Source organism: Oncorhynchus mykiss, chromosome 21 (assembly GCF_013265735.2).
Source record: "Oncorhynchus mykiss isolate Arlee chromosome 21, USDA_OmykA_1.1, whole genome shotgun sequence".
NCBI classification, from domain to species: Eukaryota; Metazoa; Chordata; class Actinopteri; order Salmoniformes; family Salmonidae; genus Oncorhynchus; species Oncorhynchus mykiss.
Window position 1 is genome coordinate 42,908,531 of NC_048585.1, and position 27,367 is coordinate 42,935,897.

General features: G+C 46.3%; 1 protein-coding gene across 2 annotated transcripts in view; it reads right to left on the reverse strand.

Annotated features, from left to right (window-relative positions):
- The window catches only part of LOC110500478 (sushi, von Willebrand factor type A, EGF and pentraxin domain-containing protein 1), a 130,114-nt gene that overhangs the window by 73,728 nt on the left and 29,019 nt on the right, over positions 1 to 27,367 (reverse strand). For both annotated transcript variants that reach the window (XM_036957868.1, XM_036957867.1), the window contains exons 2-3: positions 12,408 to 12,663; positions 10,508 to 10,684 (exon numbers count right to left, since the gene is read on the reverse strand). In XM_036957868.1, the coding sequence (XP_036813763.1) occupies positions 10,508 to 10,684; positions 12,408 to 12,663 (433 nt within the window). The remainder of the gene's footprint in view (positions 1 to 10,507; positions 10,685 to 12,407; positions 12,664 to 27,367) is intronic.

The following is a 27,367-nucleotide window of genomic DNA, read 5'->3' on the forward strand; positions in this document are numbered from 1 at the left end:
CCATCAGTGCTCAGATTGTCCGCAATAGGCTGAGAGGCTTGTAGGCTAGTAGGCCTGTTGTAAGGCAGGTCCTCACCAGACATTCCCGGCAACGTCGTCTATGGGCACAAACCCACCGTCGCTGGACCAGACAGGAATGGCAAACAGTGCTCTTCACTGACGAGTCACGGTTTTGTCTCACCAGGGGTGATGGTCGGATTCTAGTATATCGTCGAAGGAATGAGCGTTACACCGAGGCCTGTACTCTGGAGCGGGATCAATTTGGAGATGGAGGGTACGTCATTGTCTGGGGCGGTGTGTCACAGCATCATCGGACTGAGCTTGTTGTCATTGCAGGCAATCTCAACGCTGTGTGTTACAGGGAAGATGTCCTCCTCCCTCATGTGGTACCTTTCCTGCAGGCTCATCCTGACATGACCCTCCAGCATGACAACGCCACCAGCCATACTGCTCGTTCTGTGAGCTATTTACCTCAAGACAGGAATGTCAGTGTTCTGTCATGACCAGCGAAGAGCCCGGATCTCAATCCCATTGAGCACGTCTGGGACCTGTTGGATCGGAGGGTGAGGGCTAGGGCCCTTCCCCCCAGAAATGTCCAGGAACTTGCAGTTGCCTTGGTGGAAGAGTGAAGTAACATCTCACAGCAAGAACTGGCACATCTGGTGCAGTCCATGAGGAGGAGATGCACTGCATTACTTAATGCAGCTGGTGGCCACACCAGATACTGACGGTTACTTTTGATTTTGACTCCCCCTTTGTTCAGGGACACATTATTCAATTTATGTTAGTCACATGTCTGTGGAACTTGTTCAGTTTATGTCCCAGTTGTTGAATCTTGTTATGTTCATACAAATATTTACACATGTTAAGTTTGCTGAAAATAAACGCAGTTGACAGTGAGAGGACGTTTCTTTTTTTGCTGAGTTTATAATCCATAGAAGGGTTTTGGAACCTCTTGCCCTGGCAATTTGACTGTTAAACTCATCGGTACACTATCAAAGGCTGCCAGTCCTGAGTTGAATGGGAACTGCCATCTATGGATTATATTTCTATGGTTGGTTGAGGCTGTCAGTTTGCCACATTTCAAAATACTATCGCGGGAAATACGTACAGTTTGGAAAGCAAACTGCCGAAAAGAGAACGCTAATCTGCAGAACCAATAGAAACAATCTTTTCTGAACAACTCCCAATTTTGATCGAACAGTATCTTAGATTCTGATGTCTTCTGTCACGTAAACGACATAGAATTGCATGAAATGCATTCATGAAAGGCCAATTGTTTTACGGACCCAGCAAAAAAGAAATCCCCATGTGTGGAAATCCTGAAAATGCCTCTGCTCAACTGTATCCTATGCCACATTTAAAATGTTATGGTTTAAGTATTAGGCTTCTATGCACCGAATTGCATCTTTGTGCCTGGATTTGTTTACAGAAAATTAGGGTGTCCCGGGAACATGGGGGGAGCTATAAAAACCCAAAGTCCAGGGGCCTATGATTTCTTAATCCGGCCCTGACTCTATGGGAGACACAAATTCTCCCAATAACTGAAACAACTAAAGCTTGATATTGTCACACCCTAATCTGTTTCACCTGTCCTTGTGATTGTCTCCACCCCCTCCAGGTGTTGCTTATTCTCCCCAGTGTATTTATCCCCGTGTTTCCTCTGTGCCAGTTCGTCTTGTATGTTAGTCAAGTCAACCGGCGTGGTTTTCCCCAGTACTCCATTTGTGATTCTCTTTTCGATAGTTTTCCCGATTTTGACCCCTGCCTGACTCTGGACTACTTTCCCGCCTGCCTGATCGTCCTGCCTGTCCTGACCTTGATTCTGCCTGCCCTTTGGTACCTTGACCCCTTTGCCTGTCCACAACCATTCTCTTGCCTTACCCTATTGGATGAATAAATATTGTAAGACTCCAACCATCTGCTTCCTGTGTCTGCATCTGGGTCTCGCCTTGTGTCATGATAGATATAGAGCGAATCTTTCTGCATAACTCTCAAGCCAATAACTCAGCAAATAGGCTCTGTTTCTCTCAGGGGTGATGGCGCCAGTCCAGTCTGGCACCGTCCACCCATTGACTGCTAGGGGCATCTGCCTCCTCCACAACAACAGAGCCCCCCCCCCCCCCCCCAAAAAAATCTCCTCCAGTCCTCAAATAACAACAGTAACAGAAAAAAAAACACAAATCTAAACCTCCAACCCATCAATTTAAGAAATGAGGAGGCCCCCTCTTGACCCTCCAACTTCTAAGTGTCCTCAGAGAATCTCAGGCATTCGCCAGGACGGTCTCCACTGCCAAAGAAAAATAATGTTTTTTTGGACCGTCACGCCAATGTTTGTTGAGCAACTTGTTGACTTTTGGCAGTTTTTTCTTTCTTTCTGTGGACGCGTTGCCATTGGTTGTTGGGGAGGGTGGGGTGGGGGAGGGTGGTGGGGGGTGGGGGTTGGGGTGGGGGGAGGGGTAGAGGCTCATAGTTAGGAAGAGATCCTTCATGGTAACGTTTACATAACCTTAGCAGACACACGCACACACACACACAAACACGCATACAGGCAAACGCATACACACACACACACACAGCTGAAGAAGTGTGTGTAGGGTGTCGTCTGACAGTGTAAACACGTGTATTGTATTGCTTCCTAAGGCAAGCTCCAGACGCCCATCTATCATATTACTTCTATAGTAGTTATTGTTTTTGTATGAATGGGCCATAGCAAGTAGTGTATGTGAATATAAGTCAAAACAGAAAAAGGGGTTTATGTCTGATCCCGGTAACATCAAAACTGACCTGGGTTCAGAATAGCTACGAGTGAAATTGCTCAATATAAAAGACAAATGTTTGGTTTACATTGTCCAACCAAACGCAAAGCAGGTCATTGGCAAGACAATGCTACTGGTGTTAGCCAGAATCTGGATTTTCAGATTTGGGAGGCCTCAAAAGTACAGCGGAAAAGTTTGAGCATTTTATCACTTTATGTCTGGCTCAGGACAAGTCTACACCCCTGAACTGAAGCTCACACTCTCCCAGTGATTCTCTCTCTACGGACCGTAGCTCTGTTGCCGATCCAGCAACTCACTGACTCGCTGGATAAGGACAGGAGTACATCAATCAGCCAGAGTGCGGTGATTCTCTCTCTACGTATCGGGGCCATTTCTGGACCCTGTCCGTCTCTGGAACCAATCGTCTTTCACCCTGAGATGGGGAACACTGTAGCTGTTCTCTGTCTGTTTGACCTGCCTGATCCACAACTCAGTGGGTGGCTGGGTGCGTCCCAATAGTAATTGGGCTATCGGACGTTTCCACCATCTTTTTTAAATTTCCTTTGAAGTCAGTGAAGGGGAGTGAACAAGTGCATACTTCAGGAAGAAGGAGAGATAACTGGGACATAACCTTTGAGATAGGGAACATTGTAGCTTGTTGTCTGACACAAGACTCTGTGAGAATGCGGGGAGCGAAGAGCTGGAGAGAGTCGGATAATGAATGGACTGTTAGGGCTTCTCATGCATTCCTCTAGTCCCATACCAAACGCTTGTCCCGATCGCATTTACACTACATTATTAGTACTGCACACAGGAGACGTAACATGGGGTTAGAGGAGAGGAGGAGGAGGAGGAGGAGGAGGAGGAGGAGGAGGAGGAGGAGGACGATTGCAGCATTCATCCTCTTCCCTGGAATTCTCTATCCTTTCCAGCATATCCAAGATTCCTATCCTTTTCCTCGTTTTTGTCACTTTTATTCCAGCGTCTGATTTATGTGCACCTCGAGGCTTCCTCCTCCTAGAATCTCATCGGTCCAGTCTGACGAGAGCAAATATTTACATTGTGAGCTTAGAGGAAATAACCCCCCCCCCCCGGGTTCACGGTAGACTCAAGCTGGCACACGTCACGCACACACACACACACACGCGCGTGCACGCACGCACGCACGCACGCACGCACACACACACACACACACACACACACACACACACACACACACACACACACATCTTGGACATCAGTTTGGATCATTTTCAAAAGTAACACAATAAAATAACAATAACGAGGCTATATACAGGGGGAACCGATACCGAGTCAGTGTGAGTGAGAACAGGATAGTCGAGGTCACTTGTGCACGTAGGTAGAGGGAAAGTGACTATGCAGAGATAACAAACAGTGAGTAGCACCAGTGTACAAAACAAATGGGGGGGGGGGGGGGGTCAATGTAAAGAGTCCAGTGGCCATTAGATTAATTGTTCAGCAGTCTTATGGCTTGGGAGTAGAAGCTGTTAAGGAGAATTTTGGTTCTAGACTTGGCGCTCTGGTACCGCTTGCCGTGCAGTAGCAGAGAAAACAGTCTATGACTTGGGTGACTGGAGTCTTTGGCAATTTTTTGGGCTTTCTTCTGACACCGCCTGTTGTATAGGTCCTGGATAGCAGGATGCTTGGCCCCAGTGATGTACTGGGCCGTACGCACTACCCTCTGTTGCACCTTACGGTCAGATGCTGAGCAGTTGCCATACCAGGCGGTGATGCAACCAGTCATGCAACCAATGGTGCAGCTGTATAACTTTTTGAGAATCTGGAACCATGCCAAATCTTTTCAGTCTCCTGAGGGGGAAAATGTGTTGTCGTGCCCTCTTCACGACTGTCTTGGTGTGTTTGGACCATAGTTTAATTTTTTATTTTTAATTTTACCCCTTTTTTCTCCCCAATTTTGTGGTATCCAATTGTTGTAGTAGCTACTATCTTGTCTCATCGCTACAACGGGCTCGGGAGAGACGAAGGTTGAAAGTCATGTGTCCTCCGATGCACAACCCAACCAAGCCGCACTGCTTCTTAACACAGCGCACATCCAATGCGCCGGAGGAAACACCGTGCACCTGGCCACCTTGGTTAGCGTACACTGCGCCCAGCCCGCCACAGGAGTTGCTGGTGCGCGATGAGACATGGACACCCCTACCGACCAAGCCCGGGCGACGCTAGGCCAATTGTGCGTCGCCCCACGGACCTCCCGGTCACGGCCGGTTACGACAGAGCCTGGGCGCGAACCCAGGGACTCTGATGGCACAGCTGGCGCTGCAGTACAGCGCCCTTAACCACTGCGCGGGAGGCCAGACCATGATAGTTTGTTGGTGATGTGGACACCAAGGAACTTGAAACTCTCGACCGACCACTGTTGTGTCGTCAACAAACTTAATGATGTTATTGGAGTTGTGTTTGGCCACGCAGTCGTGGGTGAACAGGGAGTACAGGAGGGGACTAAGTACACACCCCTGAGGGATCCCAGTGTTGAGTATCAGTGTGGAGGATGTGTTGTTACCTACCCTTACCACCTGGGGGTGGCCCGTCAGGAAGTTCAGGATCCAGTTGCAGGGTCCCAGGGTCCTTAGCTTAGTGATGAGCTTCGTGGGCACTATGATGTTGAATGCTGAGCTGTAGTCAATGAACAGCATTCTCATATAGGTGTTCCTTTTGTCCAGGTGGGAAAGAGCAGTGTGGAGGGCGATTGAGATTGTGTCATTTGTGGATCTGTTGGGGCGGTATGCAAATTGGAGTGGGTCTAGGGTGTCCGTGAGGATGCTGTTGATGTGAGCCATGACCAGCCTTTCAAAGCACTTCATAGCTACCGACGTGAGTGCTACAAGGCGGTATTGATTTACCTTTGCTTCCTTGGGCACAGGAACTATGGTGGTCTGTTTGAAACATGTATAAAATCAAATCAAATTTGATTGGTCACATACACATGCGTAGCAGATGTTATTTCGAGTGTAGCAAAATTATTGTGCTTCTAGTTCCGACAGTGCAGTAATATCTAACAAGTGATCTAACAATTCCCCAACAACTACCTAATACACACAAATCTAAGTAAAGGGATGGAATAAGATTATATACATATAAACATAATGATGAGCGATGATCAAGCGGCGTAGGCAAGATGCAATAGATGTATAAAAATACAGTATACAGGATGAGTAATGCAAGATATGTAAACATTATTAAAATGGCATTCTTAAAGTGACTAGTGATCTATTTGCTAAAGTGGCCAATTATTTCAAGTCTGTATGTAGGCAGCAGCCTCTCTGTGTTAGAGACGGATGTTTAACAGTCTGATGGACTTGAGATAGAAGCTATTTTTCAGTCTCTCGGTCCCATCATTGATGCACCTGTACTGACCTCACCTTCTGGATGGTAGCAGGGTGAACAGGCAGTGGTTCGTAGGTATTACAGACTCGGTCAGGGAGAGGTTGAAAATGTCAGTGAAGACACTTGACAATTGGGCTACGCATGCTTTGAGTACACGTTTTGGTAATCTGGCCCTGAGGCTTTGTGAATGTTGACCTGATTAAAAGTCTTGCTCACATCAGCTACCGAGAACATTATCACACAGTCGTCCAGAACAGCTGGTGCTCTCGTGCATGCTTCAGTGTTGTTTGCCTCAAAGTGAGCATAAAAGGCATTTAGCTTGTGTGTTAGGCTCGCGTCACTGGGCAGCTCGCGTCTGGGTTTCCCTTTGTAGTCCGTAATAGTTTTCAAGCCCTGCCACATCCGACGAGCATCAGAGCCGGTGTAGTAGGATTCAATCTTAATCCTGTATTGACTCTTTGCTTGTTTGATGGTTCGTCTGAGGGCATAGCAGGATTTCTTATAAGCATCCGGATTAATGTCCCGCTCCTTGAAAGCGGCAGCTCTAGCCTTTAGTTCAATGCGGATGTTGCCTGTAATCCATGGCTTCTGGTTGGGATATGTACATACGGTCACCGTGGGGACGACGTCATCGATGCACTTATTGATGAAGCCGATGACTGAGGTGGTATATTCCTCAATGCTGTTGGATGAATCCCAGAACATATTCCAGTCTTTGCTAGCAAAACAGTCCTGTAGCGTAGCATCCACGTCATCTGACCACTTCTGTATTGAGCGAGTCACTGGTACTTCCTGCTTTAGTTTTTGCCAAATGGAGGTCGGGGGAGAGCTTTGTATGCATCTCTGTGTATGGAGTAAAGGTGGTCTAGAGTTTATTTTCCTCTCGTTGCACATGTGACATGCTGGTGGAAGGTCAAACTGATTTAAGTTTGCCTGCATTGAAGTCCCCGGCCACTAGCAGCGCCGCTTCTGGATGAGCATTTCCTTGTTTGCTTATGGCCTTATAGAGTTGGTTGAGTGCGGTCTCAGTTCCAGCATCGGTCTGTGGTGGTAAATAAACGGCTACGAATAATATAGATGAGAACTCTCTTGGTAGATAGTGTGGTCTAAAGCTTATCATAAGGCGAGCAATACCAATACCGAGACGTCTTTAATATTATACATTGATCACCAGCTGTTATTGACAAATAGACACCCCCCCCCCCACCCGTCATTTTACCAGACGTAGCGTCTCTGTTCTGCCAGTGCATGGAAAATCCTGCCAGCTCTATATTATCCGTGTCGTTGTTCAGCCGCGACTCGGTGAAACATAAGATATTACAGTTTTTAATGACCAGTTGGTAGGATAACCTTGATCGTAGGTCATCGATTTTATTTTCCAATGATTGCACGTTGGCCAATAAAATGGGGAGTGGGAGTTTACTCGCTCGCCTATGTATTCTCAGAAGGCAGCCCGACCTCCGCCCCTTTTTTCTCTGTCTTTTCTTCACGCAAATGACGGGGTTTTGGGCCTGTTCCCGGGAAAGCAGTATATCCTTCTCGTCAGACTCGTTAAAGGAAAAAAGCTTATTCCAGTTCGAGGTGAGTAATCACTGTTCTGATGTCCAAAAGTTATTTTTGATCATCAGGGACGGTAGCAGCGGCATTATGTACAAAATAAGTTTTAACAAAAAAGTTACAAACAACGCAAAAAATAAAAATAAATAGCACATGTAAAACGCCATCCTCTTCGGCGCCATTGAACATTCCATCTACAATATCAGGTCCCCCACCATCCAAATACTCCAGTACTTCCAGTCTCCAGCCTAAAGTCTAGACAACACCATCTCTGCCAACAACAGCACAGCCCAGCGGTGCTGACTCTGACGACCTACTTAGACCCCTGGCAACCCTAGAGCCCAGACGCTACCCACAACCCCAACAACACCAACCGCTAAGCCTGGTGGTGTTTCAGAAACACCCAGAAACACAACACCAACATCAATATCAAATCCTGTTTCATGTCTGATAATGGCCAGTATGTGGGTCTGAATCATATACTGTGGATGGCTGTTGTTTTTATCGTTCCCAAAGGTCCATTTCAACTAAGGTTTGTATGCAGTAGCACATTTATGTATAGAACATACCAGGTTTTATGCCTTGGGCATTTGAAAGAAAATGGTAGAGATTTGTTATGGTCGTAAAGATTTGCCTGCCTATTGGCTAGACCAGGGATATTCAAATCTCACCGCAGTACTGCTGGTTTTCTGTTCTACCTGATAATGAATTGCACCCACCTGTTGTCCCAGGTCTAAATCAGTCCCAGAATACAGAGGAAGTGGAACTGGCTTGGAGGTGCAGATTTGAATTTGAGACGGCTAGACAGACAGAGAGACAGGAAGCAGTGTGGTCTAGCTTAGCGTCACACGGCGTCTTCCTCCCTTAGAGCCTGGATGTCTGTCTGTCTGCTTACATGCACGCACACATCCACCCACACACAGCCTGCTCTCTGCAATTCATTAAACCGTGAAACAGCAATTAATAAGCAGACTGCCTTTCGTCTTGACATCTGATTGTGATTTGGGAGGCGTTCGCCATGATGAACCTGACGGTCTCTCCTCTCAACATATTTCAGGGGCGGTGTTACATTTTTGTTCTAACCTAGCAGTAACAGCACAACTAAGTCGACTAATCATCAAGCCCCCTCATTTGTTGAACCAGGTGTGCTAGTGCTGGGCTCGAACAAAACGGTGCACATTGTGCTAATAATGTGCACAAAATGGTCCCTGCAATCCAGAGAGACCCATAGAGAGAAAACAGCCTTGATTGTTACCCATTTACTCCTGTAAAGAAGAGAAGATTGTTGGCTAGTTTCGCTCCAATTAGAAAACGGGATAATCATCTGATTTGCTACTGGCGCCTTCCCTCCCGCCCCTCTGGGTTACGGGTGATCGCTATCCAACAATGCTGATGGTTAATACAGCTGTCAGTCATCGTGTGGGCCCGTTGTTTGTTTTTCGTTCTGCAGCCTCCTAACTCTCCAACAATGACAGAGCTTACTAACTGTGTTAGGAGCCAGTTGATTAAATCGTCGGCCCAGACGTGTTGTTGGGCTGCCTCAGACTAGACTGTCTTTCAACAAATGTCTTTGTAATGTCTGCTAATGTTCTCTTACATCTAATACAGATTCTGAAGAGATCAGACATGCTTACACAGGAGAGAATGAAAGAGGTTAGAATGTGTTAAGCTGGAAGCAATGTACATGCAACGTGAGTGTATGCTCAGCTGAGGATGGGGGCACAGACACAGAGAGGGAGGGAGAGAGACAGAGAGGGTGGAGAGAGAGAGGGGGGGGTGGAGAGAGAGAGAGAGAGAGAAGGGGGAGAGAGAGAGGGGGGGTGGAGAGAGAGAGGGGGGTGAGAGAGAGAGAGAGAGAGAGAGAGAGAGAGAGAGAGAGAGAGAGAGAGGGGGGGGGGGGGGGGGGTGAGAGAGAGAGGGGGGGTGAGAGAGAGAGAGTGGGGGGAGGGTGAGAGAGAGAGAGGGTGGGTGGAGAGAGAGAGGGGGTGGAGAGAGAGAGAGAGAGAAAGGAGAATGAGAGCGGGACCAAGAGAGGGGGGAGAGAGAGGGGGGGTGGAGAGAGAGAGAAAGGAGAATAAGAGAGAGAACAAGAGAGAAATGGGGGAGAGAGAGAAGTGGGGTGGAGAGAGAGAGAGAGAGAGAAAGGAGAATGAGAGAGAGACCAAGAGAGAGTGGGGGAGAGAGAGAAAATGGGGTGGAGAGAGAGAGAAAGGAGAATGAGAGACCAAGAGAGAGAGGCTTCTCTACACACTGATAGGTCTAGGGTCAACACACACACGCGCACGCACGAGCGCTCACACACACACACACACACACACACACACACACACACACACAGACACAAACAAAACACACAGCCCAGGGTCAGCTCATACACCTTGGGGAAATCCTGTATTTCTAGATCAGGATCTCAGTACAGACTGCCTACACGGCCTCCTTAGTGAATGAATGACATTTGGACTATTTGACTTTCACTCACTGTGAGCTCCCAGGCATCCTGGGGCCAAGTGGTCTGTTTTCACAGGTGAACTAGCCCAGGCTGAAACTCTCTGACATCACGTAATAAGCTTCACCACCCTGTCTCAAACCAGCACGATGATGTCACTCTCCAAATTACCGGGTGATGTCCTTACTAACAAAGGTTCTTGAAACCACTGCACTCAGAACGTGTTTTGTGTGGACTCAAATTATGCCATTAGATGCATAGTAGAAGACTATAGTTTAAAGTGTGTTTTATGCTTACTTATTCATTCAAGAGGCAACAAGAACAGAGTCAACATGGCTATCCTTCCTGGGCCCATTCCCCTGTGTCTGTATCCTCCTACCTGTGCATTCGTACTGCAGCCCCTTGCCGTAGTGGCCCTTCTCACAGATGCAGTCGTACTGGCCCGTGTGGGTGCCACACTTGCAGCTGGCCATGATGTCACAGCAGTCCGCTCCGGCCTCGCACAGGGACGAGCAGCGGGATAGGTCTTCCTGGATGTAGCTTCCTGTCGGCAGGTCTGAGTGGAGACAAAGGTCATGAACACAAAGGTCAAAGGTCACCAGAGGATGTTAGCAACGTTTTTCTTTCATAAACATTATTATCTTTTCCTTTTCAATTTGACGAGATTGCAGTTCCGTTCCTCTTACGCATCTTATAGTTCTTATGAGGAAGGAAAAGTTTGGGAGTCAGAGAGGGACAAAAGGGATTTTAGTCAAGGAGCATGTGTTTGTCTTTTCTATACAATTTGTGATATTAGAAGGTAACCAATTGGTTGGGTCAGCACTGGTGGGAGAAAACTGTTTTCTGAGTCATTGAAAACTATGGAGTCAATTCCAATCCTGTAGATTACTGTAAATTGGCCTACTACTGTATAAACATATGTATTGCGTAATAGTAAAACTGTTATGTAGGCTACGCTAAGCCAGGGCTGGATAAACTTATCTGCCTCACTCATAAATAACAACAAAAAAAGCAGGATTGGCCGAGTGATTGTTCTTCCTGAGAAGTAGGAACCAAACAAAGTGCATTGTGGGCCAGATGTTTGAGGATTGTGTTCGGTCAAGGGTTTGGGGTCGGCAGGGGTAAAGACCTGGGTTCAAATGTTTTAGCTACACTTAATTGAGCTTGCCTGGTGCAATGGAATCAATGGTACAGGGCTGGAGTGGAAACTATGGCTGAAACTGGGACTGGGGCTGAAAATATGGCTGAAACTGGGGCTGGGGCTGAAACTGGGGCTGGAGATATGGCTGAAACTGGGGCTGAAGATATGGCTGAATCTGGGGCTGAAGCTATGGCTGAAACTGGGGCTGAAGATCTGGCTGAAGCTGGGGCTGAAGCTATGGCTCAAATTGGGGCTGAAGATATGGCTGAAGCTGGGGCTGGAGATATGGCTGGAGCTGGGGCTATAGGGCTGAGGAACTGGTGTTTGGGTTGGGGTTGGCAGAGCCAGGAAGCAGACTTGGAGAGGGAGAGTCAGTAAAACAGAGACACGTGGCAGGGAGACCTGATAACATGCACTGGCTGCCTTGGCTCACACTCTGACAACCTTATCCCTCTCTCAGTCTGACAGAAGTGATTTACCACTGTCTAGTTTCTAATAGGCCGAGTCCTAAATGGAACACTATTCACGGTTCGGCTCTTGCATGTTGTTGTTTTATGGTCCGATGCAACTGATGTCTGAGAAACGATGACTCCACTACTATTTCTGGGTTCTGCTCCCTCACATGGACTGTGGGAATGGAGAAGGTATTTTACCTCCTTTTTGATGGTGTTATGTGTTGGCTAGACACACGAGACATACAGGGCAAACTGTGTGCACGATGTGGATGGGATTCCGCTGAAATTCCCACTGGGCGCAGACGTCCGTTTAACATGAGTTTTTATTTACATTTATTTGAGTTGTCAGGTTATAAGACGAAATTCCCTTAAGTTGATTACTTTTTGCAATTCCAATCTGTTTTCCACATTGATTCAACGTCATCACATTTATTTTTTTGTTGTTGAAATGATGTGGTAACACCGTTCATTCAACCAGTTTTTGCCCAGAGGGTTAGTCACATGGAGCTGCTGTGACCTTAGTTGAGAGAAATATATCCCACTCAATATTTCCTTGTGCTAGCCTGGGTACCAGTCCGTTTGTGATATCATTCCATGTTTGCCATGACAAGGAATGACAAGGAGTGAAAAGATAGCACGAACAGACCGGTACCCAGGCTCTTCAAGTGCCCCATCCGCCTCACCTTCGTGCAGTGCACGGCGAGCCAGGGCCTCGAACTCTGCAAAGTTGTGTACTAGGTAGCAGTGCTGGTCCTTAGGGTGTGAGGCCATGTCATGTAACTCTCTGATGTTCCCCTGCCAGATCCCCAGGGTGTAGATCTCCACCCCCTGCGCCCTCAGAGCGGCCGCCACCGGGCGAGGGTCACCCCCGTTGGAGTAGCCGTCCGTTATCAGGAAGATCACCTTGGTGGCGTTGGCCCGCGAGTGACGCAGGATTTGCTGTGGGAGAATGAGAAGATTAGAAAACGGAGAGATTGGTATAATTGGTACAGGAATGGATGGTGGATTCGCTGTAGAAGAATGAGAGGATTTGAAGAATGAATACAGGTGTGAATGGATGGTGGATTTGTTATGGTGGAATGAGAGGATTGGAAGAATGAATTCAGGTGTGAATGGATGGTGGATTTGCTGTTGTTGAATGAGAGGTTTTGAAGAATGAATACAGGTGTGAACGGATGGTGGATTTGCTGTGGTAGAATGACAGGATTTGAAGAATGAAGGTGTATACAGGTCCATACAGGTGTGAATGGATGGTGGATGTTGTTGGATCGTCATCAGGTACTTGCACAGAGTGAAGTGAATACAGTAACCATGTCTATAGCAAATGCATTCAGCCTTTACAGCAGCAGCCAGCTAACCACTAGAACATTAGAGCAACCCTGTTATAGCAGAGTGGAGCTGCTGCAGACACACACATGGGTTCAAACACCATTCAAAATCATTTCAAGTACATTATCTGTGTTTGATGGAGCTTGCCTGGCGAAATGGGACCAATAGAATAGTCCTAAAAGTGTAAACGCTGCCCATCTGGCTTTTCTAGGCAGGTTAAAGCAAACCAAGTATTTTAATGGTTTCAAATAGTATTTGAACCCAGGACAGGACTGCCTCTCTGATTCCGAGGGGTTGGGTTAAATGCGGAAGACACATTCCAGTAGAATGCATTCAGTTGTACAACTGACTAGGTATCCCCCTTTCCCTTTCCTTTCCCTCACACACATGGTCTGGTTCGCATGCACTAAGTTTAGCTGGAGTTCTCAACCAATCCCTGTACAATTAGGCAGGCCATTAAAGACACAGAGAAACACTATTTCCACTGCCCAGAAGTTAAATCCTGGAGAGAGAAAGAGTGTGAGAGACATCTGCTCTGCTGGTCTGCGTTGCTCTACTGTACTGTACATAACACGGCAAGCCAGGCCTGCTACAGTTGGTATGTTTATTTGGAATGAAATTAATTTAAATGGTATGGATGTGCGGAAAAGGGGAAAACAAGGACTATAAAGAAGCTGGGGGAGTGAAAACAAGATGACGTGAGTGTGAGACACTAATGGAGATGTTGACACAAAGGGTAGTTCAATAAAATAAGTTAATATCATGGAGAGAGTGAGACAGAGAGTGAGGGAAAGATAATGGAGAGAGTGTGACAGAGAGTGAGACAGAGATAATGGAGAGTGTGACAGAGAGTGAGGGAGAGATCATGGAGAGAGTGTGACAGAGAGTGAGGGAAAGATAATGGAGAACGTGAGAGGATTGGAGACATGGTTGTAAGGGCGTGACCAAGGAGAGAAGTAGAGAGAGGTAGAGAGAGCGAGAGAGAGTGGGAGGGAGAGAGAGAGAGAGAGAGAAAAGAGAGAGAGAGGAGAGAGAATAGAGAGAGAGAAAGAGAGAGAGAGCGAGGGGAAAGAATAGAGAGAGAGAGAGAGAGAGAGAGAGATAGGAGAGAGAATAATAGAGAGAGAGAGAGGAGAGAGAATAGAGAGAGAGAGAGAGAGAATAGAGAGAGAGAGAGAGAGAGAGAGAGAAAGAGAGAGAGAGAGAGGAGAGAATATAGAGAGAGAGAGAGAGAGAGAGAGAGCGAGAGAGAGAGAGAGAGAGAGAGAGAGAGAAAATAAAGAAAGGAAGAGGAAGCCGGTGTTCTGTTCTTTATTGTCTAATTGGCTGCACTTCAAGCATCTCCGGCGGGGTAAAGTAATTACAGAGGCTGTGAAGCGAGGGAAGGAAGGATGGAGAGATGGAGGACAGAGAAGGGGAGGGAGGAAAAGCCTGGCTTCTCTGATCCTCTCTTCAAAGTCAACAGAGAGGCACCCTTGTTCTCATCGCAGCCTTCCAGGCCTCTCTGCCGCTCGCTCCCAGCTGTCAGTGCACCCAGGAAGGCTGATTCGTTACGGTGAGGGGCCTCGCTGATTCTCCCTCCTTGGTTCTCCCTCCCTGGTTCTCCCCTGGACCTAAACTGTCTGCTGTCACCAAACCTCAGTGATGTCATTGTGGCCTGTGCCCAGGATGGGGTGGAGTAGAGGAGCGAGAGAGGTGACTGAGAGAGTGGTGTGTGTTTTGGGGTGTTTTAGAGTATTTTATGGGGTGCTCAAAGGTCTGTGGGGTTGCAAGAGTTTGTGTTGGGGTGTGAGATGACGGCTGGTGGCTGGTGGAGAGCAGGGGGGTGACACAGCTGTGTGTTTATTTTTGTACATTTTTATTTCACCTTTATTTAACCAGGTAGGCCAGTTGAGAACAAGTTCTCATTTACAACTGCGACCTGGCCAAGATAAAGCAAAGCAGCGCGACAAAAACAACACAGAGTTACACATAAATAAACATACAGTCAATAACACAATATAAAATAAAAATAGACAAATCTATGTACAGTGTGTGCAAATGTAGAAGAGTAGGGAGGTAGTCAATGAATAGGCCCTAGAGGCTAAAATGATTACAATTTAGCATTAATAGTGGAGTGATAGATGTGCAGATGATGATGTGCAAGTAGAGATACTGGGGTGCAAAAGAGCAAGAAGGTGAAGTTAGAGAGGGAGATATAAGAGTCCAGCTTCAGAGATTTTTGCAATTCATTCCAGTCATTGGCAGCAGAGAACTGGAAGGACAGGCAGCCAAAGGAAGTGTTGGCCTTGGGGATGACCAGTGCAGTATACCTGCTGGAGCGAGTGCTACGGGTGGGTGTTGCTATGGTGACCTGTGAGCTGAGATAAGGCGGGGCTTTACCTAGCAAAGACTTATAGATAACCTGGAGCCAGTGGGTTTGGCGACGAATATATAGTGAGGGCCAGCCAACGAGAGCAGACAGGTCGCAGTGGTGGGTAGTATATGGGGCTTTGGTGACAAAATGGATGGCACTGTGATAGACTACATCCAGTTTGCTGAGTAAAGGGTTGGGGGCTATTTTGTAAATGACATTGCCAAAGTCAAGGATCGGTAGGACGGTCAGTTTTATGAGGGTATGTTTGGCGGCATGAGTGAAGGAGGCTTTGTTGCGAAATAGGAAGCCGATTCTAGATTTAATTTTGGATTGGAGATGCTTAATGTGAGTCTGGAAGGAGAGTTTACAGTCTAACCAGACACCTAGGTAATTGTAGTTGTCCACATATTCTAGGTCAGAACCGTCCAGAGCAGTGATGCTAGTCGGGCGGGAGGGTGCGGGCAGCAATCGGTTGAAGAGCATGCACTTAGTTTTGTGTGTGTATGTATAAATTGTATGTATAGCTACACACACACACACGCTGCTACACACACACTCACGGAAGCATGTACCCACACACACCTGTTCTTCTATCACTTATAAAACATAGGTTTGAGTTTTTCGTCATGAATCTTGTTCTAAAGGCAGCTCTGCAGAGTGGTCACTAGCTGGCACAGCCACAAAGTCATAAAATCTGACCTTAACCCTTAACCACACTGCTAACCCTACTGCCTAACCCTAACCTTAAATTCATTGTTTTCATAGATATTTACAATATAGCCAATTTTGACTTTGCAGTTGGCCTATCTAAGGGGAAATCGCTCAGTTCTGCCTCCAGGACACGACTCGTGACAATAAACATCAACCTGCATATAAAAACGTTGTGGGCCTCACTAATTGTAGGATTTGGCAGCTTGCAAGCGAAACACTCCTTTTGGCATGACGCCTTGGTGTGTGTGTGTGTGTGTGTGTAGATAATAGTACTCAACCAACACTATGAGCTTTGAGTGAACCTATGTGCGGTTGGAACCTTTTGATACTGTACAGAGTACATCTCATGCATTTCCTCAGGCCTACTGTGAGATACATCCATCCAAGAAAGTCCTACTGTGAGATACATTCATCCAAGAAAGTTCTACTGTGAGATACATTCATCCAAGAAAGTCCTACTGTGAGATACATTCATCCAAGAAAGTCCTACTGTGAGATACATCCATCCAAGAAAGTCCTACTGTGAGATACATCCATCCAAGAAAGTCCTACTGTGAGATACATCCATCCAAGAAAGTCCTACTGTGAGATACATCCATCCAAGAAAGACAGAAAGCAGCAGCAATAGGATAGTGTACAGTTGAAGTCGGAAGTTTACATACACTTAGGTTGGAGTCATTAAAACTTGTTTTTCAACCACTCCACAAATGTCTTGTTAACAAACTATAGTTTTGGCAAGTCAGTTAGGACATATACTTTGTGCATGACACAAGTCATTTTTCCAACAATTGTTTACAGACAGATTATTTCACTTATAATTCACTGTATTACAATTCCAGTAGGTCGGAAGTTTACATACACTAAGTTGACTGTGTATGGAAAATTCCAGAAAATGATGCCATGGTTTTAGAAGCTTCTGATAAGCTAATTGACATAATTTGAGTCAATAGGAGGTGTACCTGTGGATGTATTTCAAGGACTACCTTCAAACTCAGTGCCTCTTTGCTTGACATCATGGGGAAATCTAAATAAATCAGCCAAGACCTCAGAAAAAAAATTGGAGACCTCCACAAGTCTGGTTCATCCTTGGCAGCAATTTCCAAACGCCTGAAGGTACCACGTTCCTCATACCGCTCAGGAAGGAGACGCATTCTGTCGCCTACAGATGAACGTGCTGTGGTGCGAAAAGTGCAAATCAATCCCAGATCTACAGCAAAGGACCTTGTGAAAATGCTGGACGAAACAGGTACAACAGTGTCTATATCCACAGTAAAACGGGTCCTATATTGACATAACCTGAAAGGCCGCTCAGCAAGGAAGAAGCCATTGCTCCAGAACCGCCTACCTAAAAACGCCAGACTACGGTTTGCAACTGCACATGGGGACAAAGATCGTACTTTTTGGAGAAATGTTCTCTGGTCTGATGAAACTAAAATAGTACTGTTTGGCCATAATGACCATCGTTATGTTTGGAGGAAAAAGGGGGAGGCTTCGAAGCCGAAGAACAACATCCCAACCGTGAAGCACGGGGGTGGCAACATCATGTTGTGGGGGTGCTTTGCTGTCCTTTAGGGACTGGTGCACTTCACAAAATAGATGGCATCATGAGGTAGGACAATTATGTGGATATATTGAAGCAACATCTCAAGACATCAGTCAGGAAGTTAAAGCTTGGTCGCAAAATGGGTCTTACAAATGGACAAGATCCCAAGCACACTTCCAAAGTTGTGGCAAAATGGCTTAAGGACAACAAAGTCAAGGTATTGGAGTGGCCATCACAAAGCCCTGACCTCAATCCTATAGAACATTTGTGGGCAGAGCTGAAAAAGTGTGTACGAGCAAGGACGCCTACAAGCCTGATTCAGTTACACCAGCTCTGTCAGGAGGAATGGGCCAAAAGCTTGTGGAAGGCTACCCGAAACGTTTGACCCAAGTTAAACAATTTAAAGGTAATGCTACCAAATACTAATTGAGTGTATGGAAACTTCTGACCCATTGGGAATGTGATGAAAGAGTTAAAAAGCTGAAATAAATCATTCTCTCTCTATTCTCTCGACATTTCACATTCTTAAAATAAAGTGGTGATCTTAACTGACCTAAAACAGAGCATTTTTAATGTCAGGAATTGTGAAAAACTGAGTTTAAATGTATTTGGCTAGATTTCTGTCAAAGCTTTAGAGTGAGAAAGAGAGAAGGGGAGAGCGAGAGAGAAGGGGGGAGAGAGAGAGAGGGGAGTACCAGCTGCTCAGCAGGCTCTGCTCACACGTACAGTCCCTGTTGTTCCATAAGGTGTATTTTTACCTGTTTTTTTAAATCTGATTCTACTGCTTGCATTAGTTACCTGATGTGGAATAGAGTTCCAAGTGGACATGACTGTCTGCCTCCCATAGTCTGTTCTAGACTTGGGAACTCTTAAACTTGCCCAAGCCAATGGCATGTACTAGATGCTCAGCAGGCTCTGGTCACACTTACTGGTCGACTAACACTTACTGGTCGACTCACACTTACTGGTCGACACACGACTAACAACATTGGACACTTTATGGAACACAAGGCCTTCACTATCTCACCCTGGAATATCCAAGGCCTGAGGTCGTCTGCCTTTGGCCTAAAGAGCAGGAACCCACAAAGAAATCAAAAATAGAGACATTGTCATCCTGCAAGAAACATGGTATAGAGGAGACGGACCCACTGGTTGCCCTCTAGGTTACAGAGAGCTGGTAGTCCCATCCATCACACTACCAGGTGTGAAGCAGGGAAGGGACTCAGGGGGAATGCTAATTTGGTATAGAGCAGCCCTAACTCACTCTGTTAAATTAATCAAAACAGGAACATTTTACATTTGGCTAGAAATTCAAAAGGAAATGATCTTAACAGAGAAAAATATCCCCCCACTAGAATCCCCATACTTTGAAGACAGCTTCTTCATCCTGGAGGGGGAAATCAATAATTTCCGGGCCCAGGAAAATGTCTGTGGCGACCTAAATACCAGAACTGGACAAACACCTGACACCTTCAGCACACAGTGGGACAAACACCTACCTGGAGGTGACAGCATTCCTTCCCCCATATGCCCCCCTAGACACAACTATGACAACATAACCAACAAAAACTGGTCACAACTCCTGCAGCTCTGTTGCACGCTGGGTATGCACATAGTCAACGGTAGGCTTAGAGGGGACTCCTATGTTCCTATGGTAGGTACACCTATAGCTCATCTCTTGGCAGTAATACTGTAGCATACTTTATCAGTGACCTCAACCCAGAGTCTCTCAGAGCATTCACGCCCACTGACACCCCTATCAGATCACAGCAAAATCAGTCTAATTGTGTCACGCCCTGATCTGTATCACCTGTCCTTGTGCTTGTCTCCACCCCCCTCCATATGTCATCCATCTTCCCCATTATCCCCTGGGTACTTATACTTGTGTTCTCTGTTTGTCTGGGCCAGTTCGTCTTGTTTGTCACGTCAACCAGAATTTTTTTCTCAGCTCCTGCTTTTCCCCAGTCTCTCTTTTTCTCGCCCTCCTGGTTTTGACCCTTGCCTGTCCTGACTTTGAGCCCACCTATCTGACCACTCTGCCTGGCCCTGGCCCTAAGCCTCCCTGCTGTCCTGCACCTTTATCCCTACCCTGGATTACCGACCTCTGCCTGACCTGACCCTGAGCCTGCCGTCCTGTCCCACTACTCTGGATTATCGACCCCTGCCTGCCTTGACCTGTTGTTTGCCTGCCCCTGTTGCTGTAATACACATTGTTACTTCAACACAGTCTGCATTTGGGTCTTACCTGAAACGTGATAGTACAAATTGGCCATGACTGACCCAGCAGACTTGGACCAGCTCTGCAACGCCATCTCCTCCCAAGAAGTCACCATTGATAGGCACGAGTATTTGCTTTGCGGCCTGATGGAAGGGTTCCAGGATGTGGCCGAACGTCATGACCTAGAATTGGACGCACTGTGGGAGCAATTCCGTGGGTGGCCTACCAGGCAGCCTACCACAATGGTAACCTCCCAGCCCCTCAGTAACCCGGCTGGTAGCAGCTCCATCACCATCACCCCCCATCAACCCTGCTTACCTCCCCTGGAGTGCTATGATGGAGATTCCAGAACCTGCCGGGCCTTTCTCTCCCAGTGCTCCCTCGTTTTCGAGCTGCAGCCTTCTTCGTTCCCCTCGGACCACTCAAGGATAGCGTACATTATTACGCTGAGGGCACTCGCCTGTGCCACGACGGTGTGGGAGCCTCAGTCTGGAGGTATTCATGGCGGAGGTGAGAAACGTTTTCGAGGCTCCGGTGTCCGGGAGAGAGGCTGCCCAGAAGTTACTCCAGCTTTGACAGGACTCCCTCAGTGTGGCAGGCTATGTGGTGGATTTCCGCACGCTAGCAGCGGAGGGTGCCTGGAAGCCAGAAGTGCTGTTCAACACGTTCCTGCACGGATTATCGGAGGAAGTAAAGGACCTGCATGCAGGCAGGGAACTACCGACGGATCTCTACTCACTCATCGCTTTGACTATCCGGACCAGAGTTGTCTGTATTGTGGTACTGCCAGTCATTATGTGTCTACAGTACTTGTCCTTTCAAGAGACCTAGCTCATTGGTAGGAATGAGTACACTGGTGGGTCTTAAGGACAATTTTGCTTTTCCCCCTACTCACCCCCCTCTCCATGCCACCCTGCTGTCGGGCGACCAGTCCAAGTCTCTCCAGATACTCATCGACTCAGAGGGCCGTCTTATGGACGTTGCCCTGGTGTCCAAGCTGGGCATTCCTACTCAATCCCTCTCCATTCCCATGAATGTTAGAGCACTGGATAGGTGCTCTATAGGCCGGGTCACACACCATACCACCCCCATCAACCTACGAGTGTCGGGGAACCACAGTGAGATGATCCAATTCCTGCTAATTGAGTCTCCACAGGTTCCTGTGGTATTGGTATTCTCTTGGCTCCAGCGACACAATCCCTCGATTGACTGGTCTACTGGTGCCATCGTGGGCTGGGACCCATTCTGTCATTACGTGAAATCGGCTCTGCCTGCCCCGGGACATCTTCCTGGGGGCTTGGAAATTGCCCTGAACCTCTCTGCAATTCTTGCGGAGTACCAGGACCTCCGGGAGGGGTTCAGTAAGGCCGGGGCCACTTTGCTTCAGCAACACCCACCGGTATCCGGTTAAGCCAGATGCGCTGGCATAACAATGACATAATGGTTTGTTGAAGAATACAAAAACCTAAGAAAGAAATTGAGAAACCTATCCAACCCAGAAAACCTGAGCCTACGCCTTCACTATGGTGAATCACTAGAATAATACAGGAATACACTAAAGAAGGAACAGCACATCAGAAAACAGCTCAATGTAATTGAAGATTCCATAGACTCTAACCACTTCTGGGAAAATTGGCAGATATTAAACAAAACAACAATACGAAAAGTTATCCAAAACGGAGATGTATGGGTAAACCACTTCTCCAATATTTTTGGCCCTATAACAAAGAACATATACATGGTCAATACAAATCTTAGAATCAACAATTACAGACTACCAGAACCCACTGGATTCTCCAATTACATTGAATGAACTACAGGACAAAATACAAACTCTCCATCCTAAAAAGGCCTGTGGTGTTGATGGTATCCTCAATTAAATGATCAAATATACAGATCACAAATTCCAATTGGCTATACTTAAACTCTTTAACATCATCCTTAGCTCTGTCATCTTCCCCAATATTTGGAACCAAGGACTGATCACCCCAATCCACAAAAGTGTAGACACATTTGACCCCAATAACTACCATGGGATATGCGTCAACAGCAACCCTGGGAAAACAATGTACTGAGCAAATGTCAAATTGGCTTTTTACCAAATTACCTTACGACAGACCACGTATTCACCCTGCAAACCCTAATTGACAAACAAACAAACCAAAACAAAGGCAAACTCTTCTCATGCTTTGTTGATTTCAAAAAATCTTTTGACTCAATTTGGCATGAGGATCTGCTATACAAATGGATGGAAAGTGGTGTTGGGTGAAAAACATACAACATTATAAAATCCATGTACACAAACAACATGTGTGCCTTCAAAATTGGCAAAATACACACATTTCCTTCCACAGGGCTGTGGGGTGAGACAGAGATGCAGCTTAAGCGCCACCCTTTTCAACATATATGTCAACGAATTGGCGAGGACGCTAGAACTGTCTGCAGCACCCAGCCTCACCCTACGAGAATCTGATGTCAAATGTCTACTGTTTGCTGATAATCTGGTGCTTCTGTCCCCAACCAAGGAGGACCTACAGCAACACCAAGATCTTCTGCACAGATTCTGTCAGACCTGGGCCCTGACAGTAAATCTCAGTAAGACAAAAATAATGGTGTTCCAAAAAAGGTCCAGTTGCCAGGATCACAAATACAAATTCCATCTAGACACCGTTGCCCTAGAGCACACAAAAAACTATACATACTTCAGCCTAAACCTCAGCACCACAGGTAACTTCCACAAAGCTGTGAACGAGCTGAGCGACAAGGCAAGAAGGGCCTTCAAAAGGAACATAACATTCGACACACCAATTAGGATCTGGCTAAAAATACATGAATCAACTATAGAATCCATTGTCCTTTATGGTTGTGAGGTCTGGGGTCCTCTCACCAACCAAGAATTCACAAAATGGGACAAACACCAAATTGAGACTCTGCATGCAGAATTATGCTACAATATCCCAAGTGTACAATGTAAAACACCAAATAATACATGCAGAGTGGAATTAGGCTGATACCCGCCAATTATCAAAATCCAGAAAAGAGCCATTAAATTCTACAACCACTTAAAAGGAAGTGACAACCAAACCTTCTATAACAAAGTCATCACCTACAGAGAGAAGAACCCTGGAGAAGAGCCACCTAAGCAAGCAGGTCCTGGGGCTCTGTCTCACAAACACAAACAGACCCAACAGAGCCCCAGGACAACAACAGAATTAGACCCAAGCAAATCATGAGAAAACAAAAATGGATTACTTGACACATTGGAAAGAATTTACAAAATACTTTGGCAAACTAGAATGCTATTTGGCCCTAAACAGAAAGTACACAGTGGCAGAATACCTGACCACTGTGACTGACCCAAAATTAAGGAAATCTTTGACTATGTACAGATGTGCACACTGCCCACAAAATGAGGAGAAACTGAGCTGCTTCTCCTGCCAAATGTATGACCATATTAGAGACACCTATTTCCCTCAGATTACACAGACCCACAAAGAATTTGAAAACAAACCACATTTTGATAAACTCCCATATCTATTGGGTGAAATACCCCAGTGTGCATCACAGCCGCACGATTTGTGACCTGTTGCCATAAGAAAAGGGCAATCAGTGAAGAACAAACAGCATTGTAAATGCCACCTATATTTACGTTGATTTATTTTCCCTTTGTACTTTAACTATTTGCACATCATTACAACACTGTATTTGACATAATATGACATTTTGGAACGTCTTTATTATTTTGGAACTTTTGTGTAGTGTTTGCTGTACATTTTCTATTGTTTATTTCACTCTTGTTTATTATCTATTTCACTTGCTTTGGCAATGTAAACATATGTTTCCCATCAATCAATCAAATGTATTTAAAAAGCCGTTTTTTTTTGTTACCTCAGCGAATGTCACAAAGTGCTGTACAGAAACCCAGCCTAAAACCCCAAACAGCAAGCAACGCAGGTGTAGAAGCACGCCAACAAAGCCCTTAAATCGAATTGAGAGAGAGAGAGAGAGAGAGATAGTAGAGATACTAAAGACTCTGGAGAATAATGTGTGTAAGGAAACTGCATTCCAAAACGCCTCACATACTTTGGCAAGCGAGCAGAGTGGAGAGATGAGAAGAGTAATCCATATGTGCAGAGCTGCTGGTGGAGATATTCACACACACACACACACACACACACACACACACACACACACACACACACACACACACACACACACACACACACACACACACACACAACAGCAATGGTAGAGGTGGGAATAGCAACCGCAGTGGTTGCATCGAATGTGAACAGATGCTGCATTGACTTGAGTGAGGCACATTGTTTGAGATATTACAAGGGACTGATGCAAGACTGATGCAAGACTGATGTAAGACTGATGCAAGACTGATGCCAGACGAACAAAAGATATTACTGGGAGGTTCTAACACCTTATTGGGCCATCATGGTGCCAATGTCCTCAAGCCATTCATCAAATTAAAAGGATCTATATGCCTGGCAGTAGTCCAGAATATTAACTACCCCCCCCCCCCCCCAAGGAAGTAAGGAAGTAAGGATGACCCCCCCCCCCCCCAAGGAAGTAAGGATGTCTGCCTGAGTTTTGTTCAGTACACCTGAAGGAACATTCTCTTGGGGTCACTGAGGTAAAAGGGAGGACGGACTACTGAGAGAGAAACAGAAAAGAAGTCTTCCTGTCATTTGTTTGCCTCTTTCTCCAATGGATAATCTTTATTTTCATCCATTCCAGAGTGGATAAAAAATACAAACCAACTGCATCCGTTTGGAAAGCTGCTCTCCGCTCTCCCCGCCCCTCAGTTGGAAGTCGAGTGTGTTTGTTTTGACATGGTATCTGTTCTTGGCTAGGGTGGCCAGAATAACAACAACAACCCAGAGCCAATCAAAACACTACACCCCTTTAACGGATGCTAGTAGACTCAACTTTGCCACCATTGAGAAATATCTCTCAAGTGTTTATGTCTTTCAGTTGAGCTTTAGTGTTTACAACGTCTATTCTGTAAGGTAACATTCAATCTTTATTAATCCCCCGAACATGTTTTTCTACTGTAGATATGATAGCTTCCTCTCTCTGTCTCAACACCTAGACAGGGGAATGGTCATGTTCAGGTGGGCTATTAAAACTATTTCACCTTCAAACTATAGTTTTTTCATTAGCTCTATGTAGACAGGGAGGCACACGTGTTTTCTTATTTGACTTATTCCTTTCCCTTCATGCATTGTTTCTCTGATGCCCCCCCTACACACACCCACAAAGGATAGTCTCCTTGGCCTTCTGCCACAGCATCATTTTTGGTCCCCTCGTTTGCCACATCACTGACTGTATCCTGCTAACGTTCCAAACTCAATTACAACGTCTACCTTCTCAAACACAGGAATTAGAGCGTAGCCGAACTCCCTCACTGAGGAGAGGAACCCTGTTCAGTGTAACTCCGTTCCAATGACAGTTACAGACACAATGTAGAAAGAGGCCATCAACTCAAAGACATTGTCTGCGTATAAAGGGACCCTATTCCCTCTATAGTGCACTACTTTTGACCAGTGGTGCATGATAGACCTATAGGAAATAAGGTGTCACAGGTCTCTAGTCAAAAGGAGTGTAGTGCACTAAATAAGGAACAGGTTGCCATTTGGGACTCAACCCTTGTCAGTCTGACACTCTACAGTGGCACGTAGTGAAAAGCAAACCCCATTCTAATTGTATGAGCAAATCCCTATGGAGCGCTGTTTATAGAGATCTGTCTGTCACCACTATACAGTAAAGTGTTTAACTGTCCAGGCCAGCAACAGTGAGAGGTGGAGAGTGGACACACACTCACGCAATTACCAGAGACAGTGGAGCGAAATAAAGGATGCATGTGTGCGTGCGTGCGTGTAGTGTGTGTGTGTTTGTGTGTGTGTGTAAAAAATCAAATTCCGAACTGTGATGCAGAGCTTCAAAGCTGTTATCCAACGGTCTAAAATTAAACCCATTCAATTCATTCGCTGCTATAGTACATTGGTGCAAAGCGTTGTACAGAAATGAGACATTTAACATGTCAAAGCCCCAATCAGATGCATAAAACAAGACATTTAGAAGTCAGCGTGCTCCAATCAAATGTGACATCCTGTGGAAGTGGAAGTCGGGGGGGGGGGGGGGGGGGGGGGGGGGGGGGGAGCAGGCAGCTGACTAATGGTGGCTATTCAGCAGTCTGATGGTCTGAAGTCCACAATCAGCTCCTTTGTTTTGCTGACGTTGAGGAAGAGGTTGTTTACCTGGCACCACGCCGTCAGAGTGCCTACCTCCTCCCTGTAGGCCATCTCACCGCTGTTGGTAATCAGGCCTACTACTGTCATGTCATCAGCGAACTTGATGGTGGAGTTGGAACTGTGTGAGGCCACGCAGTCATGGGTATACAGGAAGTACAGGAGGAGACTGAAGACCCACCCTTGTGGGGCCCCCGTGTTGAGGAGTAGTGGTGAAGGTGATGTTGCCTACCTTCACCACTTGCACAGGGAGGAGTTCAGTCCCAGGCCCGTGGGCATTGTGGTGAGCTTAGAGGGCACTGTGGTATTGAAGGCTGAGCTGTAGTTGATAAACATGGGTCTGTCAGATGGTATGGTCTTTGATTAGCCTCTCAAAGCACTTCATGATGATGGAAGTGAGTGCTACGGGTCGGAAATCATTCAGTTCAGTTACTTTCCCTTCCTTGGGCACAGGGATGATAATGGACATCTTGCAGCAGGAGGGGATAGAGGCCTGAGCTAGAGAGAAATTTAAAATGTCCGAAAACACATCAGCTAGCTGGTCTTGCACATGCTCTGAGGGCACGGCTAGGGATGCCATCTGGGTTGTGAGTCTGGGATGCCGTCTTCTCCTCTAGTGTGGTCTCAATCAACTCCAGATGAGGTGTGTTGACCTGGCCAGGGCCGTCCGCGCTGGCATTCGCCTCCAGCCAAAACCCTAGCGATCCAAAGCCCCACTTCCCAAAGGCAACAGAGAGGGCCCCTCAGAGAGATAAGACCTCTGTAATGGACTGGATAGATCACGACTGAGCCTTTAGGATCCACTCGGATCTTCTGCACTAACTGTGGACCAGCCCACTGAGTTAGGCTTAAGATCCTTCTCTCTCTCTCTCTCTCTCTCTCTCTCTCTCTCTCTTTCTCTCTCTCTCTCTCTCTCTCTCTCTCTCTCTCTCTCTCTCTCTCTCTCTCTCTCTCTCTCTCTCTCTCTTTGTCTGTCTGTTGTATTAAGTACATTAAGGGGCAAACGCACCTGGAGACAAATCAAATGTATTTGTCACATTTGCCGAAAACAACAGGTGCAGGTGTACACCTTACCGTGAAATACTTACTTACAATACAAGCCCTTAACCAACGATGCGGTTCAAGAAATAGAGTTACGGAAATATTTACTAAGTAAAATAAAGTTTAAAAAATACAATAAAAAGTAATACAATAACAGTAACGAGGCTATATACATATAATTT